This window comes from Asterias amurensis, chromosome 5 (genome assembly GCF_032118995.1).
Source record: "Asterias amurensis chromosome 5, ASM3211899v1".
NCBI lineage: Eukaryota > Metazoa > Echinodermata > Asteroidea > Forcipulatida > Asteriidae > Asterias > Asterias amurensis.
In genome coordinates, this window is record NC_092652.1 from 1860349 (window position 1) to 1881511 (window position 21163).

The window sequence follows — 21163 nt, forward strand, 5'->3', positions numbered from 1 at the left end:
GATTTAGCTGAACCTGAGACTAGAACACCTCCAAAAACAAGTCAGGGAATTCCATTTGTGGGCCGTACATGAATATGGGGGTACTAATAATAATAATAATTGTGGCTTCTTATATAGCGCACATGTCCGTCACCCAGTGACGCTCCTGGCGCTGTTACAACAGTATTTCCTGCCAGATGTGGGACTAAGTTTTGAATTATGAGACCTAATTCTGATAGCACCATGTAATGCTTTACACGGTGCTGAGGCGCAATTTTGCTGCCGATCGGACCACCAGGAACACCGGGGCGAACCCCTTCTCTTTTCGATAAGTGCGCTGGGTTCTTTTACATGCGTTACATAACACATGGGACCAACGGCTTAACGTCCCATCCGAAGGACCTTTTAGTTTTTGGACCCGTTCGATTGTTTGAATCACTGATAACTAACCAGCGAAAACTTCATTTCAAAAGGTAGTAGCGTGTTGATATATAGCCAAAAATCATGCTGGAAGAATAGTCAGTAATTGGAATACACAATAAGGTTTCTCAAATTCATTTTTGGGGGATAAAAACTATCAATATCTAATTCCATAATCATATTCCTTTGATTCTCAAATTGCTTTATACTACCAAAAGCTGCTGTACTTCTAAGAAAAAGTTTTTATTTTGTTATATTTCTCTTCATTCTCAACTTTTTCCAACTTTACTATGTTCTTAAAGACACTGGACACTATTGGTAATTGTCAAAGACCAGTCTCACTTGCTGTATCTCAACATATTCATAAAATAACACAACCTTTGAAAATTTGAACTCAATCGGTCATCGAAGTTGCGAGATATGAACGGAAAAAACCACCCTTGTCACACGAAGTTGTGTGCTTTCAGATGCTTGATTTCTCGAAATCAAATTCGTGGAAAATTACTTTTCTCGAAAACTACATTACTTCAAAGGGAGCCGTTTCTCACAATGTTTTATACCATCAACCTCTCCCCATTACTCGTTACCAAGTAAGATTTTATGCTAATAATTATTTTGAGTAATTACCAATAGTGTCCACTGCCTTTAACTCATTTCTGCAGTGCTTGTTATTTTGTCATACTGAATCAAGACAAAGAACCACATTTGAAACGTAACCTACTTTTAGTTTATTTCAATTAAACACAACAATACAAACTCTTTTCAAAATCATTTGCATAGTACCATAACATCAACTATTTACAAGGTAAAACTCATTGTTAAAATATACAAATAATTAATAATGTACAGGTTATTTATACAACAGAAGACACATTATTCCCAAGGTCAACTTAAAAGTTAATCTGTGACCCAAAAGTGAAATAAATGTATCCAATTGAAAAAACTAAGCTGTTGCAACTTAAAACCATAGTTGCAAACTGCTGACCAACCATGGTGCATATTTGCCAAAAATGCATTTCGATCCTAGCCTTCGAGAAAGACTCTTCTAGGGTCTAAAGCTCAGGTCATAAACTAATTTTTTGAAAAGTTTTTAAGTACCAATGGGAACAATTATCCAAAGATAGATGCCAAGAAAAGATTAAGTATAGATGTCTGCAACATACAACATGAAACTCAACAAACTGAATTAGCTCTTACAAACGGCCTGCCCTACAAGAGGTCAGTCAGTGTAAATATTTTATCAAACAGAAAATTGCCATCAAATCTTTAAAGGCAACTGACAAGTTTCTCACATGAAATTTGAACAGGTGATATATAATGTTTTAATAGATGTTAAATTTGCATCGGGGAAAAGAATATTCTGGAGGTTTTACCAATATACAACGATGTGTTAGCACTGTGTACTCAGTACTTATGTGAAGTGCATTAATAAAATAAAATTAATCTAAATTTAATTCAGTTGTATTGTGCCCCTCTAAAATACTGAAGTTTATTCCTCGTTATAATTTCGATCAAATTTAAAGTGATCCTGCACTAAGTTTTAGAAGAGCACACTTACACAAATTTTTTTTGTAAACGATAAAATGAAATGATCAAATTATGTACTTACACACTTGTGTAATTTGTTTACAATAGTTTCATGTTTTCCTTTTGTATTGAGTTATCGAAAACATCATTAAACAAAATCTTTATATTAGAAAACACAAAAGTCTTTTTCTACTTAACACAAAATCTAAACCTTTACAGTGTTTCAAAAAAGAAAATTAACACCTGTGTAAAAAAGAGTGACTAGATTCAATTAAGGCAGAGTAAAATTTACAAGGTTGTTTTTTACAAAATGTACAAAACCAAAATTTCATTAGGGCGAAACTTCATGAAAATTAAAATAAACAAAATGCTAATCATAAAATAGTTTTACCAAAGAAAACAATAATTCAAAACAGCTGGCTTAATAAAAACAAAACTTTCTATGTTGTTTGATTGAGTAACATTGTTAACAGCGTACATGAACTAAGGAACTGTTCATTTTGCAAAGCGAGCTTCCATTGAAAAATCTTAAAGTTTGGACATTGAAAAAGCACCAAGGCCAAGACCAATGGCCATGGCCTTCATGTAATTCCAGGACTGATTTCAAGGTCATATGGTGTGTTAAAACCAATACATATGCCTGATGCTTCATTCTTGAGACAGGGCAAGGGCACCCCTAGGAGGAAATTCTAAATTGATATTAGAACATTTCAAGTGGCGCAAAGGCAACAGCCAGAGGCATTGAGGCAATTGCTTCCATTGCCTCTGTGAAGTATTGGGCCTGGAACTCAAACAGTTCAAGGGGCAAAAAGGCAATGACCAGGGGGCATGGAGGCAACTGCCTCCTACACCTCCGTGAAACATCAGGCCTGAACATGTTTTGAAATGGGCGATTTCAGTCGATAATTTTGCCAGATTAAGCGACTTGGGGCACTGCTAGGATTAAAATATTCAAGATTACACTTAAATATATGCCACATTTGTTTTGCATTCAGCTTCATGCCAAAGACCTCTAGAGAACAAAAAATACATCTGTAACTCTATTTTATATTATAGCCTTTATATTATCTGGGTTTGAAGAATATAATGTCAATAAATAGATCATTTCAATAACCCTTATATATTATTTATTTTGATCGACGGATATCCTTATATATATTTGGTTTGCGGTAACACCATGTGTGTATCTGCTTGCCAGGTAGAGTTTGTTCTTAGAGAACTGTCTTGCTTAATATCCTAATATTACTGCAAGTCTTTTATATGAACACTCTTTGCAAAGCGAAAATGAGACAATAGTTTAACCCAACTTGTTCTTTAAAGTTGTTTTGTCCTTGTTTTTGACAAGGCAATGCAATTATAAGTGCTTGCAAAGAATTCAAAATCAAAGCAACACTCAAAAAGATGAAAAAGAAGAAAGCATCTTCAAGCGCAACTCTTCAGAGGCAAATATCAGTATGTAGGTTTTGAAACTGTATGGTGGAAGTATAACTAAGAGAGGTTTGCAGGACACCATGTGAATAGCTCTTTTGAGTGTTGGTTATGAAGAGTTAGTAAGCACTATTTCTTTTCAGAACCAACATTACTCAAGAGATACTCACATGGTGTCCTGCAAACCTCTCTTAGCTTCAGTACCTAACACGTAATAGTTTCATAACTACACTATCAGCGTTAAAGGAACACGTTGCCTTGGATCGGACGAGTTAGTATATAAAAAGCGTTTGAAACCGTTTGTTATGAAATGTATATGGTTAGAAAGATGTTTTAAAAGTAGATTATAATGATCCACACAAGTATCACTCAAAGTTGCACGGTTTTCTTTTTACGTCGCGAACTATCACGGTCGGCCATTTATGGGAGTCAAAATTTTGACTCCCATAAATGGCCGACCGTGTTATAGACGAGGTAACAAGAAAACCACGCAATTTCGAGGCATATTTGTGTAGATCATTGTATTCTACTTTTACATCATCTTTCTAACCATATGCATTCTATAACAAACGGTCACAAAACGCTTTTCAAAGACCAACTCGACCGATCCAAGGCAACGTGTTCCTTTAAAGGCAGTGGACACCATAGGTAATTACTCAAAATAATTTTTAGCATAAAACCTTTCTTAGTGACGAGTAATAGTAAGAGGTTGATGGTATAAAACATTGTGAGAAACGGCACCCTCTGAAGCGCCATAGTTTCAGAGAAAAGTAATTATCCACAAATTTGATTTCAAGACCTCAGATTTAGAATTTCTAAACGCACATACCTTCGTGTGACAAGGGTGTTTTTTCTTTCATTCATATCTCGCAAGTTCAATGACCGATTGAGCTCAAATTTTCACAGGTTAGTTATTTTATGTATATGTTGAGATACACCAACTATGAAGGCTAGTCTTTAACAATTACCAATAGTGTCCACTGCCTTTAAAGAAGTATCCCTTGATTTGCTTCTTTGTGTTTCAATGAAGCATGTTTGTTGTGAAGAATGTAGCCATTTTTGGCACGATGCCAATTTCACAAGGATTGACTTTTACATCTTCACTAAGTGACCTATCTGTCGGACCGGGCACTTAGCGTTTTCATGAAGTGACCTATCTGTCGGACCGGGCACTTAGCGTTTTCATGAAGTGACCTATTTGTCGGACTGGGCACTTAGCGTTTTCATGAAGTGACCTATTTGTGTTGTTTCGTACGGAGCACTCTGCAGGTAAATCTTGTTTCACAAAGTGACGTATATGTGTTTAGGAATTTAATACTCAAGCATGATTAAAACTTACTGTATGAGTGAAACAACTGTATGAGTGAAACAAAATCAGCTTTATCACTGTCTTAAAAAAATGTAGTAAGACTTTAACCCCAATGTTCTCCAAACTGTGGACAAGAATGGTCACTTCACGGGACCAGTGATGAATTGTGTCATTGACGAATTGTTATTGGAGAAGTTGATCTTGCAAAGTTTAAAGCGTTTAACAGACACCTTGTTAACGGTGCTTTTTAGTAATATTTGGCAAAACTATGGAAAAACAAGAAATCAGCTACCTTCCTCAAAATATACATTTCTATAACAGCTGATGAGGTTTCTTCTAAGTAGAAGCACAAACAGTTACCATTGGAAACGTTGTAGTGCCTGTTGATTGCCTCAGGTATCCATGCACTGGGGTTTGATAAGTTGCACATCATCAAAGAACGGTTGGCTAAGGGCTGACTTTGCTGATATTCGACCGTCTGGGTGGTAACACAGCATTTTCTGTTGGATAAAAATGATGAAATTAACTTTCGTGAGAAAACCTTTTGTGACCAAAAAAGTTCAGATTATTGTTATTTGCAGAACCTAAGCTTTGAAATGCTGTAAGGGAATAGACACTGCCCTATTTTAAATGTAAGACAAAAAGCCATTCCCCCTTTTTGTGACTTTTTTTGTCTGTTTTTTCTTCTATGGTTGCCTTGCCAGTTAGGTTAGATTCTTTACATACGTGTAGGGTTAAAGACTGTCTGTCTCTTGAAAATATAAAAACATTACCAATATCAACAGGCATAGGCCTGTATGCAATAAGTAACTATGAGTTCTCTGTTGGCGGGGTAGACGTATCCCCTTACTGTGGTTTGGGCACTGGCACAGTGGCCAGTCATGTTTCTTTAACTTTTTCTGAGATCATGTGAATTTCAAAATGTGTTTTGCACTTTTTCTGCAAGCCTGAGATTTTATCTTTTAGAGGACAAGCCCATTTTCACTTTGCAAAGGGCACCTCTATTGGAAAAGCTTTTGGAAGTCTATGGGAAACTTGTGAAGATACTTTTTGATATTGTGTTAAAGGTATTTTTCAATTCTCTCAAGGAAAATAATGAATGAAACCTCACCCTTAATAAATCTCTCCCCTCGCTGGGCAGAGCCGGAACAACCTTGTTGAGGTCTTGTTTCTTCCAATTAGGGAATGTTGACTTGTAATCTGGAAGTTTCGTTACGCCCGGCCAAATGGTTTCATCAGGTGTGCCGAGAGTGCGAAATATACGGAAGAGTTGATCGATCTCAGAGTCACCGGGGAACAACGCTCTTCTTGTGGTCTGTATCAATCGAAATAAATTGAAAGATCCGATAATTATCCAAGTCAATTTTTAATATTAAAAAAGTCTAAGGGTGATTCTACAGCTGCCACTTCACTGCGTTCCATTCTTGTATCTGGGTTTTATGTCTGATATTGTTCTGATTAGAATGGCGCAAGGGTCAACTCTGAGACAATCATAAACTTGGGTGTGATCAGATCAGGCCCTTGCTACCTGGCAGCTAATGGTCATTTGGCTTCTGATCGGCACCCCTGAACAAAGATATTGACAAAATAGGGAGACCACCAACATCAGGGATAGATAGCCCAGCTGGTAGAGTGACGGTATGTTAATCCGGAGGTCAGGGTTCAAGTTTGGCCTAGTCAATTTTGATTTGTTCAAACCCAAATTATTTAACATTTTACTACGCTAGACGAATGTCTTGCCACTAGACCACCAAGTTAGAGAGGTGGCTCAAGGTGGTGGGAATCCTACGTTTAGTGCTCTTGGTAAATTGAAATGTTATGAGATCAAATATATACTGTACCATTTCAACGAAAATACAGCCGATGCTCCATACATCAACGGCTGGGAGATAAAACCTACAACCAAGCAAGATTTCTGGTGCTCTGTACCACAGCGTTACAACCTATAAAACAAACAGCACACAATAACACTGCATTATTTCAACTGGTAAGTTTTCCCCACCAAAAGGCGATATAGGCAATATGCACCACGCAGTGCCGCACCATCTTAAAAATCACAAGGTGAGATGGCCACTTCAAGGAAATCACAAGGCGGGATGGCCACTTCAAGGAAATCACAAGGCGGGATGGCCACTTCAAGGTGAGGGCTACCCTTGACCAAATCAACCGCCACCATAGGCACACTGCCACCTACTCCTTCGGCTGAAACAGAATCCCCTTTACACTCCATAAGGATGTAGGCATGGGTATCATCCACTAGGAGCATGCATGGAAGAGCAGAATGCAATACCTTTCTAACTTTTTAAGAAGCAATTATGGTTCAAAAGTACTTTGCTCGAGGGCACTTAAGTGTCATGACCTGGATTCAAACCAACACTCTGCTGCTTACAACATCAAAGCTTGGGTTTGGTAAACTAGACTGCTATGCCACGACTCACCTACGCACATTGTGGTCATGCCCATTGAGACATGCATGTTGACTATTGGACATACCAATACATACCTCATGTGTGTAAGTTCTAAGTGGTACTCCAAACGCTCTTGCAAGCCCAAAATCTGCTAATTTGATGCTACCATTCTTGTCGATGAGAAGATTTTGAGGTTTTAAGTCTCGATGAATCACTCTATGAGAATGACAGTAGGCTACTCCTTTAAGAAGCTGATGGAGATAGCTCTGAAAACAAAAATTACCAAAAGATCATCAGATGACGCTCAAACAAATCTACTAAGAAACAGATTTTCAAAAAACATTTTTTATTAGAGAAGGGAATAATGACAGAGCATCGTCTGATTTTTCAAAGAACCCATAGTTTGGTGAAATGTTCTTATAATTGGTTGTACTCTGGAAGTGACAAAAATCAAAGTAGTTTAGAAATGGGTCCATACTTAAAGTGCGGACCCATTTCTAAACTACTACTTGAACTGAAAGCTTGTTAACAAATATTTTCTGAACACTCACCTTTATAAGTGGTATGGGTAGGCCTAATGGAGAGCTGTCCATAAATTTCTTCAAGTCTTGATCAAGAAATTCAAACACAAGGTAAAGTTTCTTGTCATTGTGAACTACGTCCAGCAATCTGTTAAAAAAAATAATAATAATAATTATTAAAATCAATGGTGTAGACCCCTTTACAAATAGGAAAAAGCAATGTATTCTGGGATAGGATGCGATGTTCAGGGATGTTCGTCACGTATACGTGCATAGCTTAATCACAAACTGTCCCAAAATGCATCATAATCACCACTTCCGGCCTATCTGTAAAGGGGTCTAAGTGCATGTAGTCCAGAGAAAAAGTGTTTTGTTACGGCTGTTTGTGGGCCTCACAACAATGGAGCTTTGGTTTTGGAAACGAGACAAGAGTCTCATAACTTTGTTTTTGAGCATCACTTGGAAAAAATACTTCTGGTAATGACACCAACGATGCCACTAAGTGAATCTAATCACTGTGGCTCACAAGCCCCAGGAAACCTGTAAACAAGGGTGCTTGCTTGCTATGCGAATCAGAAACCCCTACTCTTCCATGATAAGTGTTCTGTGTTAATATTTTACATGCACTACCACCAATACTAGTACGAAGTACAAAGCAATTATGGTAAAGCATCTTGCTCAAGGACACATGTGCCAGGACTGGAACTTTGAACACACTCTGCTCTTCACAAACACCAGAGCTCTAGTCTGGTGTTTATAACTGCTCGGCCACAACACACCACTAAAAAGTGAACATGTTGCAGAAGAACAAAAGGCTGCCTCATAACATTTGCATCTTGCAATCAGGGAGAATGTGTATACACCAATCAGGGAGACGTTAGAATTCCATTCAACACGACAGGGAAAAAGTGTCCATAATCAGGGAAATTGTCAAATTTGTTCATCAGAACATTGAAAGATTGGTTTATTTTCAGGAAACCTTCTGCAGAATCAGGAAGAATTGGCATCTCGGCTCATAATGGCCTTTCATGAGTTACCATTTTTAATCAAAAAGAGATATTTATAAACAGGTAATTACCTGACCACATTTGAATGATCAAGCTCTTTTAGAAGTGCAATTTCTCTGATGGCGGTGCTTGGAACTCCTTCAGATTCTCTGCAAAAAGAAGAGATACAAAAGTTTTAAATATAGATATTAAATGACAGACACAGAGGCCAGAGGAACAGGCAAGACATACGGTCATGACCGTAGCGGAATATGGCGGAGCGAACCTCATAGTTCTGGGTAGTTATTAAGTAGAGGGTGCGTGCGATTAGCTTCCCTGGGTCTACCCCGCGGTGCTCACTCGGGTGAGCCCCTGACAAGAGCTAAACAAACGATCACCCACCGTTCTCGTAGTGACATCATGCACCTGGGGCCTGCCCCCAAGTGACCCACTCCAGGGCACTGAGGGCTGACCCGGGTCAACCTAAGAAGCTAAACGAACGCACACATAGGAGTAAGCGTAAAATGAGCTGCAGTTTACCAGTTTTATGACCTGGGTGTCTCAGTCTCCAAATATCCAAACATTTTATGAATAAAAAAACTAAAAACATTCCTATTTTTCTGAGTTGACAATATTTGTCACTGTCACTGTGGACATTACATTACCTCCAGTTGAAAAGCAAGAGCGATTCCAGAGCTACAATACGGCTTAAAATTAATGGAGGGCTTAGGCCTACTAAAAATAATAAGCGGCACGCAAGTCGCAATGCAACAATGCGTAGGGCCTATTGTTTTTTTTTGTGTAAAAAATCGTTTGTTATTCAAATACGTTGCATCAATTTAATCATCTAGGCCCTACTCATAATATTAAAATTTTAATACAATTAAAACATGGCCCCTAACTCCCTAATAAAACATCACCATTGCTTTGCAGTGCTCTAGCTAGCAACAATGCCCAACAATGGAAAGCACTGCATTCATTAAAAAAAAAAAAAAATATTTTAAGTTTTAAAATTGACTCTTAATTTTAAATTAAATAGGGCCTAGGCCCCTATGTTTTCTTTAAATAAAAATCTAATTAGGGCGTAATTAATTAGGCCCCTAGTATTATTAATTACTTACGCCCTAATTAGATTTAATCATCATGACTATGATTAGTTGTTAACACTTTTTTAATTTTAGTTAATTTTAAACATTTTGGGCTAAATATATAAAAAATAGGCCTACAACAATAAAGACAGGGCAGGCCAACCAGCATTGTTGTCATTGTTGGAAAATGGTAGGCATCCACCAGTCCATGAGTCCACGTATTCACATTTTTAACAACTCACGTATCAAGCCTGATTTTCTTTAGTGCGACCATTTTTCCGGATTCTCTGTCTCTCGCTTTGTAAACGACTCCATACGTCCCTTCTCCGATTTTCTCGATCTTTTGGAAGTTTTCCATTTTTCGTCCGTGTCGTTGTTGCTTGTTGTTGTCGTCTGCAGTGAGTTTTTTAAACGTCAAATTCTATGTTTCACGCTTTATCCCATGGCGACCGGAATTCTTTTTAACGAGGTCGTTTCAGAATCCAGACTAGCCTAATAATTAATTCCAATTCATGACCTGCTTCCTTTTGTGCATTACTGCCACGACAAGTGTGTGATGACCCTCGGACGGCTGCCGTGTCCATTTTTTTGTTTACCTCCCAAAAATCCAGCTGGCGCGGTTTCTAACTTTTCGCGGGAGTTTATCACATGCAACAAGTCCCCTTCTGTGATTGGTGATTCAGGTTTGCCGCTGATATCGTTTGACAATTTTTGATTGGACAGTAGTTATTCCTCAGAAATTATTTTTACGATTTAACTAGTTCCACTCTTTGGATTGAATTATGTTCCAAATTTCAATTCAAATTAATATTTAATTGAAATTGCTAAATTTTCCCAGTTTTTAGGGAGAAAAAACTCTTGAACAATATTACCCATAATTCTTCCAAAAGTCAAAATGGCGACTGTTGGGCAACTTTCTGCTGAAGCTCTCCGCAGAAAAGAGAGATTAAAAGCATTGAGACAAAAACAACACGGAGATTCAGAGGTATGTAGGGAACTCATATATCTGATCTTGATCTGGTGTTGTTTGGAATAAATTTTTAAATAATAAAAGTCAAGTTCTATGAATAATTATTGTCGGCATGTTATCCGAAGATGAACGCTAAAAATTGGTTGTTGGTTTTGGACAATGGAGGGCGCCCTCGAAGTTTACTGTTCAGAATGTAGCATGGCAATTTTTATCTAAATTTACCCCCAAAATGCCAGGTATTATAACGTTTTGTTGAACCAACTATTATCATATTACTTAATACTTGATTAGGCCTACTTAGACAAATCAAAAATATAGATCATTGAAAGTAGTGTCAAAGCTGCTGTAGGCCAGGTTCCTTTTTAAGTTTTTAAAATAATGATAAATGAATTGATGAGTGACTCAGTGAGTAGAGTAGAGTCTGAAAGTTTCACTTCATAAAGTTCAAATCAAATGGACAGACAAACACATGAAACTGACGACAGTAGACATAGATCACAGAGAGTACTGCCGTACTATGCAAATTACTTGTTCCATGACCATGCATTAGTAGCCACAGAATGAGGTGCATACTTGTTTAGACTGTAGGTGATGACAAACGGCATGCGCCTCATTTTGTGGCTAACACAAAGACTAAAACTTAAAGGACTAAGAAAGAGTACTCTTGAAGTTCCCAATTGTATCTCTGATGATCTATCGTACTCTCTGACCGAGTACCTGAGTTCTTCTATTTCGAACCTTATTAATATTATTTTTCGCAACTTAACAAACCAACCACTTCATTTTAATGTTTGTACTGTATTAAAACTCTATGTTTTTATTTCAGAATGCTGAAAATACAGAACCGCCATTAAAGAAAATCCATATAGAGGAAGATGTCGAAGAAAAAAAGTACTTGTAAATTTTGAATTTTTTTAGTATATTTTGAATTAATTACTAAAATAGAATGTAGCGACCAACTTTCAGTGTCATTGATAATAATCTAATCACAACTTATATATAAAGTAACAATCCTGTGGAAATTTAGGCTCAATCGGACATCGGAGTCGGTAGAAAATAACGGGAAAACCCACTCCTGTTTTCGCGCATTTCGCCGTGTCATGACATGTGTTTATAACAAATCCGTAATTCTCGTTAACGAGAATTTATATTGTTTTACCGTTTTCTCAAAAAGTAAAGCATTTCATGGACTAATATTTCAAGAGAAGTCTTTCACCATTACCTTCTGTAAACCCTGTAAATTATTTGTAAATCTGTGAACTTTTTTTTTTTTTTCTGTACCGAAAGGGTCCAATGGCTTTAAAAAGGTTACATAATTTCTATTTTTAGAGGAAAGATAGGTCTTACAATTAATACGTGGATTTAAATAATGAAGTTGTATTTCGTTTCTGTAAACTTCTGACAGGAATAGAGCTAATTTAGTTCTGCCATGTTTGGTTTGGTCTTGTAGAGTGGGGTACGTAAATTACAATGTCTTGGATGTTCTCCCATAAATTTCTGCATAAATTGTTTTTACTCATCAGGAAACCTGTTTTTAAGAACTACACCCCAGGAGATGAAGCTCTTCAGGATCAAATAGTTCCAAAGGCTGACCTTCCCTCAGGTGAGTTCGAACATTCATGAGTTACAATTTTGGGGCTTTATTATTCTTATTTCACAATTTACAGGAAACCAAGTTCTAAGTTAATTGCTCCAAGTCTCTTTTTACTTTGATGTTTTTCACTACTAGTGAAGTTGCCTTTTCATGTAATTTTTTAATGATTTTGTTATTTAAATTATGATAAAAATGACTTGACCTTGCACCCCAAGTTACCCGACACTGAGGTTCAGTTATATTTTATCTGATGACATATCGTGACTTTCCTTCTTTCTTTTTCTTCTAGTGGAAGAACACATAAAGGATCAACTTGAAGCTGCCAAACCAGCTCCAGTAGTTGACGAAGTTGATTTGGTCAATCTAGCACCCAGGAAACCAGACTGGTAAGTTTGTTTCTTGCTTAAAGGAACACGTTGCCTTGGATCGGATGAGTTGGTCAAAACAAAAGCGTTTGTAACCGTTTTTGTATAATGCATATGGTTGGAAAGATGTTTTAAAAGTAGAATACAATGATCCACACAAGTTTGCCTCGAAATTGCGTGGTTTTCCTTTTTCTGTGCGAACTAACACCGTCGGCCATTTATGCGAGTCAAAATTTTGACCGCGATAAATGGCCGACGTGTTAGTCGACGAGGTAAAAGGAAAACCACGCAATTTCGAGGCATGTTTGTGTGGATCATTGTATTCTACTTTTACAACATCTTTCTACCCATATGCATTTTATAAAAAAAAAACGGTTACAAACGCTTTTCAAAGACCAACTCGACCGATCCAAGGCAACGTGTTCCTTTAACAATTTGCCTTTTTAAACTGTTATCGTAATTCTCACATTTAGAACAGAATGTAAATCCATGAGGGCGCCGTTCATTGTATGTATTGCGGATCCAAAATGAAAATACATACTGAGTATGCCCAGGATTTTTACAGATGGATTTTTACAGGGTCGTTTTTTTACAAAACATGGAATTAAGGCCTAATTGAATTACTTGCATTTCTTGGTGTGGATTTTCATTTTTACGCATGAATTTCCCGCCTTAAGCAGAACATTCTCAGGATGGTCTTTGCTTGTCTCTGAAAACTGTTTAAATTGTTTTTTTTTAAGAATTTGATTTAGCCTTTTAGAAAGACTGAGCTAGGGTTGAAACGTCAGGCCATTAACTATTGTTTGCATTTTACCATAGGTCTTTTTGTTTTATTAGCAGTTTGCAACAGCCAGTTCTATTTTCTTATTTGATTTGAAATAAGAATTCTTACAAATGTTGCATCCTCTCTTTTCAGGGATCTTAAGAGAGACATTGCACCCAAGCTTGAGAAACTGGAAAGACGTACTCAAAGAGCAATTGCTGAGCTTATCCGTAAGTGCCAATTTGAAGTATTGAAATAAGGCCAACTACATGTACATGGCTCAAATCTGGGAAAAAAATTCACAAGACTATCGAACCTTGCCGGTGTTTATCAGAAAATTGCCGCTTTTGACGCTTTTTGTGGCAACTTATACAAGCTGCCAGTAGAGGGCGCTCTTAGAAATGTACCACCCACGCTTAGTCAGTACTCTCCAAATTAATTTGCAGAAAAAGAGATGTCAGTAATTTAGTGCTGCCTGAGAGATCTATCTATCTAGCCTATCTAGCCTATGTTGCTCCACTGCAGATGGAAGGCCTCTTCATCATCATTCCACCTTGATCTTTCCTGTGCTTATCGCATCCATGTAACCGTTCCGAATTCTGTGATGTCGTCCATCCAATGCCTGCTTGGTCTGCTTCTCTACGTCTCGTATGTGTTCTTAGGGTCCATTCCGAGAGATAGTATTGGCTAATAGTTGTACTTTGTTTTGATTCTCTTTTTAGGAGAGAGGATCCAATCTGGGCAAGGTGATCTCAGTACAGCAATAACTGCCTCTGAACTGCCAAAGCAACAGCAAGGAGACTTATCTGATGACGATTAGAAAGGCTTTCTTGTATTGGTGGAAACGGAGAATAACAATTCCGAACAACCAATGGGCATGAGGCTTTTATCGTGGACGCTCTTGACAACTGGGTTTGTTTTGCCAGTCAATGAAGCTGAAGTTGGAAGAATGAGACCCTACAGAGACAGCCTGCACCACTTCATTGTAGTCCAAGAGATTTTAAAGTTGTTATCGATGTTGATAATAAACCATGAAAACCCACCCTTCGGAGTTTGGACCACTTTCTTCTTGGTTGATTTATAAAAGCTGTTGACTTTGAGGAACAGATCTGCATTGATAGATCAAAGATCTGATGAACCCAATAATCATCGTCATTACAGACCTTGAACTTTGCCCTTGAAGGCAAACTATGAGGAAAATGTAAATTTGTATTGTAACTTTGTAAAGGTCTAAACAACAAAAGAACAGGACACCACGGCGAAAACAAAGGGCACCATGGCAACTGCTGTGGGTTATTTCGGGACCTGTCATTAAATCAGCGAACTCAAGCATTTTTGACAACGGCTCTCTCCACTGGTCTCTTCGCTCCATGATTGCTGGTAGGTCACGACGGTTAATGCTAGAGTCCTGCTCCAGGGTGTCCACCAATAATGCTGCAGGACGCCCTCTTGATCTTTCGCCATGTTGAGGTTCCCGAAATAACTACTTGAGCCATCTAATATTTCCTTCTCTTTGAACCCAAGCTCCACCAAACAGAGCAAGTAAATGTTTTTGTATCGCCTGGCTTTCTTAGTAAGGTAAGCAACAAGTATTGTTGGAGTCATGGACACACAAAAACAAGAGACAGACAGGGTTCCCGTTGGCCCTTAACTTTGTTCAGTGACTAGCCAGCAGGACTTGCAAGGGCCAAGTTCGTTCAAGGACTAAAGGGTCAGTCACACTGCAGCAATAACAAAACCGATAACGATCACGACACAAAGAGAACGCATTTTATTGGTTGAATTGCTCTACGCAGAATACGCACACGCTTATTCAACCACTCGAGTGCATGCATTGGTTAACGTGATCATTATCGGTTTCGTTATCGCTGCAGTGTGACTGGCCCTTTATGGTCAACTTGTGGTTGTTTAGTGACGTTTGTAGGACTTGCACACAGAAGTTGCTTTGTGTCATGTCTAGTCATGTCATTTTGATTTATGCTTTGTCAAAGTAACAAGAAAACCTAGCATTCCACAGCATTCTTCCGTTTTCATTTATTCATTTTTCATAAAGACTCCTTTACAGTTTAAATTACTTTGATAATTTGTTAATACTTTAATGTACTGTCAAAATATAAATGCTTAAATTTCCAACATAAATAAACCTGTATATACATATGAATTTGTACATCTTTTGTGCATTATATGATCTTTCTTGGTTTGCTTAAATCAATACCAGTTCATTGTGATTCTTAGTAGACCTTGTGCAACTGATCAAGTTTACCAACTTGCAATTGTTTGTTGCTTTCTGCACATCATTTAACCTTTGCACCAACTTTTGCAAGAAATTTGAGCCAGTTTGTGTTGGCGTTGAGCCAGGTTGTGATAGATCAAAACCGAAAGTTTTAATTCTCATAATTGGGCTGCAGTGATGAATTGCAGAGAGCCAATAAATGATCAGAATGTACTACTAGAAATTTGTCTTCCAGACCAAGGCTACTAAGATCCAAGAATATCTTGAAGACGCTTTCTTTCATAGGGGTCTCATGGTCGAGTAGATGAGAACATGAAACTCAAGCTCTGGTGTTTCTGATTAGCAGCAGAGTGTAGGTTTGAGTCCCTGTCATGAGACTTCTGTCCATACTTGCTGTGTCCTTTGTATGGGACGGAAAGCCGTTGGTCCCGTGTGTTGTGTAATGCACGTTAAAGAACCAAGTGCACTTTTTGTAAAGTCTGATCTGCAGCATATTGCGCAACAGCACCTTGTAAACCAATATATGGTGCTACAAAGTAATGTCTCGTACTTCAAAAGTTAAAACATACCTTGCAGGACAAAATACTGAGCGCTGTGATCACCCCTAGGGGTGTGATAAAGTGCTTTATAAGAACTTATCTTAGGACTAAGGACGAGTGCCAGCCTTGCACTGTAGCATGTGAAACTTAAGATTAATCCTAAGTTGGGAAGAGTTACTCGTCCTAACTCGAGATAAGACGAGTCCTAACTCTTTGTGAAATCGACGGCTGGTTTATTACTAATTTATTTCTTTGCAGTCCATTCAACCTAGTGTCTTGTATCCACTGGTTATGACTTGGCAAGTGCACGCCAGCTAATACTCCCGGTGTAGGTAGGTTTCATGGGTCTGTCCATCTCAGGTACTCTATAGGACAGTCTTGTTGGCGATGGTGACAGCTTTGAGCGTGGAATCTTCTGAACATGTAGAGAGTTAGGGGTAGTCGCTCGTGATGTGCAGTTGTCTGCAACTAGTGCGGTCAGGCGTTCACTACGAGCATTGTGTCGTTTTGATGTTGCGGGTCGACTCTGTTGTTGGGTAGACTGAGGGCGGCTGACTGCATAACTGGATCGTGAGTTTACACCATCTAAAGATGGATGAAAGGATGGGAACAATCAGACACTAAGAAGTAACAACTGCATCTTCTAAAATACTTTTAAAGAGAAAACGGCTTTCAACATTGTTATGGACCTCCTTTTGGAGAACATACAAATATACTACTCAGACTAAGTTTACCACAGAGTAGTTTACCACATACATGGTAGTAAGTACCACAGAGCAAAGTTACTTCAGAGTAGGTTTACCTTGGAGTAAACATTAGGCCTACATGTTAAAAATTATCAAAGCACCTTTTTTCAGATAAGTTGAAAAACTCTTAAGATTGTTGGAATACAATTCTGAATGGAATGGTTGAGGATAAGGAGAACACTCTGCAGGAGCTAAGTTTTCAGGATTGGAGGAATGTTTCCTACATGTACCATTCTAGGATAGTAATCTAGCGGTCCTTACCTCTACTTTTACTCCTTGAACTCCCATCATCCATCCAAGCATTTGTTGCATTTGAAATCCGTGGCATGACATTACTGGCAAAGCTGCTACCCAAACTAACTCTACGCCAGTGGTTATGATGAACCTCATGGCTCTTCGCTGACGAGGAGCGGTGGTCCTTGCCAAACATGCTGGGTACACTCTGTGCCTGTGCGTCTTCCATCACTGTCCTAACAATGCCATTCTTAAAGTTAGTCCAGCGACTCTGTTTCAAGAAGCTCGCCCAGAGGTCGTCGTCACTGGGGTACTTTGGAATGAGTTCCACTGCTTTCTCAAGTGTTGTCTCGCAGGCAAACTCACGGAATTTAGTGATTGAGACTCGGACGATTTCACAGCCGAGGCTTAGTAATGAATATTGAGGCATGTCACCCATGGTTCCCTCGATGCCCTGTAGTGTGTCAATAAAGCAATATATATTGGCATAATATTACAAATTAGTGACCTTAAAAACAATTGTTTGGTCGGAAGCACTGCATCTGTTGGTTGGTAGTAATTAATGTCAACTACTTTGAGAAAAGATTCTTATTTGACGTTGTATTTGACTGATAGGCTTATTCCGGTAAGCATACTTTTGTTTTGCTTAGCAACTTTTGGTGCTTGAGCAGCCCTATAGTTGGGCACTGGTGTTGTCTGGGATTGGCCATGGTGCCCCCATAGCCTTTGATTCTCCATTGGAATTGGAAGTGCCCCTTTGCAAAATGAAGATGGACCTGCCCCTTTCCATTTGGTTAGAAGAAGCACTGCAGCTGCTGGCAGTAATAAGTGTGTTATGACATTGTGAGAGAAAAGTTTAGCCGAGTATAAAAGGAACTTGTTTGTCACAACATCTGATGGTTGGTTTGGCGATTTTAAGTCTTTATTGTAAACTCATTCTAAAATCTTGAGAATTTGTTCAGGGGTTGGGGGTACTTACAAAGCACTGGCCAGGCCTGAGTGAATCCACTTTGATGTATACACCAGCATCTACATCATCCCCTTTCATTGTGGAAATACCAAAACTGACGTGACTCGGCAACTTCAGTGGAGTAGCTGGATCAGAAAACCTGGAATTCAACAATTCAAATAAGGGAGATTTTCATATTGCTATCTTGGGCTGGTATTACACGGGGGCGATGGCCTCTGCTACCCCTGGGCTTGTCCATGGTGCCCCTTTCAAAGTTTCCCATAGACTTGAAGATTTTCCAGTGAAAGTCCCTTTTTGTCAAATGGAAACAGACTTTTCCTCCCAAGGATGAAATTACAGGCCTGTTAAGCCCGGTTCATACTTCCTGCGAATGCGAATGCGATGCGAAATTTGGTGACGCAACAATCGGTACACACTACCTCCCATGAAATTTGCTTCGCACGAAGCATTCGCAGGAAGTGTGAACCGGCTTGAGTTTAATACAGATAAGATTTAGTAGCATCATCTCCTTCAAACACTGTGAAGAGTACTTTTTGTGTGACACCAAACACAGTGTCCACAGATTAACTTACACGGTTTTGAAAAGAATGATGATAGAAAGCTTCCTTTAAATATTACTTGATGAGTAAAACAGGAGTCTCAGGGGGTAAAAATCATTTCAGCATGTACAGCTATTTACGCGACACTCCAGAAAACATTGCTCTGTAATTCTCACTTTTTTCTTGAAAACTTGACGACTAATGAAGTTAGTATTAGGTTTTTACCCATATACACCGATGTGTGTAGCACTGTATACTCAGTACTTTCCCCGAGTCCTGTGAAAAAAATTCACAGGCATTTTTACTCGTAGCTACCGGGCAATCTCGGTGGTCTAGTTGGTATGACACTGCTCTAGAATTGCAAAGGTCGTGGGTTCGAATCCCTGAGTAAAAATGCATGTGAATTTTTTTCACAGGACTCGGGAAAGTACTGAGTATACAGTGCTACACACATCGGTGTATATGGGTAAAAACCTAATATTCTTTATCCCCGATGCAAATTTAACATCTATTAATGAAGTTAAAACATCTACATGTAAATTATTTTACCTACATCTTAATTCACAGTGATAAGGGGTTTATGCCGTGGGCAAAAAACAAAAGGTATCAAAACCCTGTAAGCTAACCTTCGTTTATGCATGGACAGGCTACTTGTCATGGTGGATCTTGAATCAACTGTAGTTATATCCCCCTCAATGTAGTCTGGTGCTTGAGATGTAACATTAGCACTCTTACTCCTTTGATGACGATTGGGTTCAGACTCTATCGTTTCCATCTTGTCTCTGGACTTGCCGTTAATCTGACCTGTTGCATATCAATTCAATCAATTAATTTCAATCAACAAGGTTGTGGGTTCGAATCCCACCCAAGTAGTATGCCTGTGACTTCTTTCACAGAACTTGGGAAAGTACCGAGTATACAGTGCTTACAAAATGGGTCAAACCAAAATGAACATTCTTTATCCTCCAATGCAAATTTAACATCTATTAAAACATTTATTTCCTTATTGATGAAAAACGCAGAATAATAAACAAATTAAGTACAAATATTTAAGTCGAAGACCGTCAAAGAAAAATAATTAGTGAAAAATACGGAGCAAATCGACATGAATGCATTTACAGAAGCCAGAAAGGCTTGTTTTAAAATGCCTAACAAAAAAGATCAAATAAAACTGGCCATCGGTTTGAATGTCTAGAGCTAAAGGTTTAGTCTTAATTCATACAGTGCAAGCTTTCTTTTCAGATGGCATTGATAAGAAAAATATGAAAAAGTGCATTTATTTTGCATTTAAGTATGCCCCTTGGAGCAACTTGAAGTTTATTACCCTTGTTCCTTTGGGTTCTTTCTAAGATAATTTTTAGAAGTACTTACCAGTTGTTTTAGGTCTTGAGTTGACAGGCAATTTGTGTGGCGTCAACCAGGGGAATGGGCTTCGTTGACCCTCTGGTAGTAGACTGAGTGGGTAGTCACCACTCAGCATGGATGATAGACCCCCGCCCCCACCCCCACTTAGAGGATGTTTCTTCTTATTCAGCTCCTCCTCATGTCTTGCTGCGTACACCTTGGCAATATCTACGAGCTTTAAGACATCGCAGCAACCCTAGAATACACAACCAAGCAAAAAAAAAAACATGTTTATACAGTTTATCTACTTTGCTGTATACCGGTAGGTGTGTTCTTTGATAACTTGTCTTGTTTGTACTTCTGCTGTCGGAGAATAAATTTTGGAATTTGGGATCTATTTCTTATCTAGAAAGAACTGTACAGCTTATTAGGTGTTCGGACTCGAGTCCGAAGACCTCTTGTTTTTGTTCGGTTTTTTTTTTAGGTGTTCGGACTCGAGTCCGAAGACCTCTTGTTTTTGTTCGGTTTTTTTTTTCTTTTTTCTTTTTTTTTTTTTTTTTTTTTTTTTTACTTCGTCTTCTTCTCCGTGGTTTTTGTCCGCTAACAAAGACATACTTGCTAAACTCACATAAACTTGAAACTTCACACATAGTTAGATATTTATTAGTACATGAAACCGTTTTAGTTTCGTCATGATGACGTCATCAGGTGTCGAATTACAAGGTTTTTAGGTTCAAAAAGTGGCCATTTGCTTTTTGCTATATGTCTTCGAATTTTACAGTTATGATATTCATAATTACGCATCTGATAGATCAAGACTGGGACTACATTTGAAAAGTTAACGTCAAAATCGTATGACCCCTCCTTCCGTTCGTACCGGAAGGTCAAAGTTTGCAATTGTATATTTTTCTTCAAAAATACATCTCCGTCCCTTGCCCTCTAACAAAAGTACACTTCCCAAACCTGTATGAACTTCTTACTTCACACATAGTTATATATTTATCAGGAGAAGAAACCGTTTGAGTTACGTCACGATGACGTCATCAATTCTTGAGTTATGAAGTTTCAAAGTTTATTATTTCAAAAAATCATAATTTTTGATCTACATGATGGGTTATTACAATCGACACATCATCGGAAAGTTCGTCAAAAATTCCGTAAATGCCTCGCAGACATGATCCCATTTTGATCTCGTCTTCT

General features: G+C 38.3%; 3 protein-coding genes across 4 annotated transcripts in view; 1 reads left to right on the forward strand and 2 right to left on the reverse strand.

The window, feature by feature from the left end:
- Positions 1–3894: 3894 nt before the first annotated feature.
- Positions 3895–10282, reverse strand: LOC139937393 (cyclin-dependent kinase 2-like). Its single transcript, XM_071932516.1, has 7 exons — positions 9909–10282; positions 8671–8748; positions 7623–7740; positions 7167–7337; positions 6505–6606; positions 5775–5978; positions 3895–5163 (listed from the first exon to the last, which is right to left on the reverse strand). Exons 1-7 carry the CDS (start codon positions 10022–10024, stop codon positions 5056–5058), a joined length of 897 nt encoding a protein of 298 aa, XP_071788617.1. The 5' UTR covers positions 10025–10282; the 3' UTR covers positions 3895–5055.
- Positions 10283–10528: 246 nt separating this feature from the next.
- LOC139937398 (coiled-coil domain-containing protein 12-like) lies at positions 10529–14674 on the forward strand. The gene is made up of 6 exons (XM_071932524.1): positions 10529–10651; positions 11463–11527; positions 12160–12239; positions 12520–12616; positions 13512–13588; positions 14081–14674. The coding sequence occupies exons 1-6, from the start codon at positions 10562–10564 to the stop codon at positions 14176–14178; spliced, it is 507 nt and encodes a 168-aa protein (XP_071788625.1). The 5' UTR covers positions 10529–10561; the 3' UTR covers positions 14179–14674.
- A 138-nt stretch (positions 14675–14812) lies between these two features.
- Positions 14813–21163, reverse strand: part of LOC139937395 (cyclic nucleotide-binding domain-containing protein 2-like) — a 29995-nt gene continuing 23644 nt past the window's right edge. For both annotated transcript variants that reach the window (XM_071932518.1, XM_071932517.1), the window contains exons 8-12: positions 19991–20219; positions 19246–19423; positions 18090–18219; positions 17138–17564; positions 14813–16715 (exon numbers count right to left, since the gene is read on the reverse strand). In XM_071932518.1, the coding sequence (XP_071788619.1) occupies positions 16420–16715; positions 17138–17564; positions 18090–18219; positions 19246–19423; positions 19991–20219 (1260 nt within the window). In that variant the 3' untranslated portion in view covers positions 14813–16419. The remainder of the gene's footprint in view (positions 16716–17137; positions 17565–18089; positions 18220–19245; positions 19424–19990; positions 20220–21163) is intronic.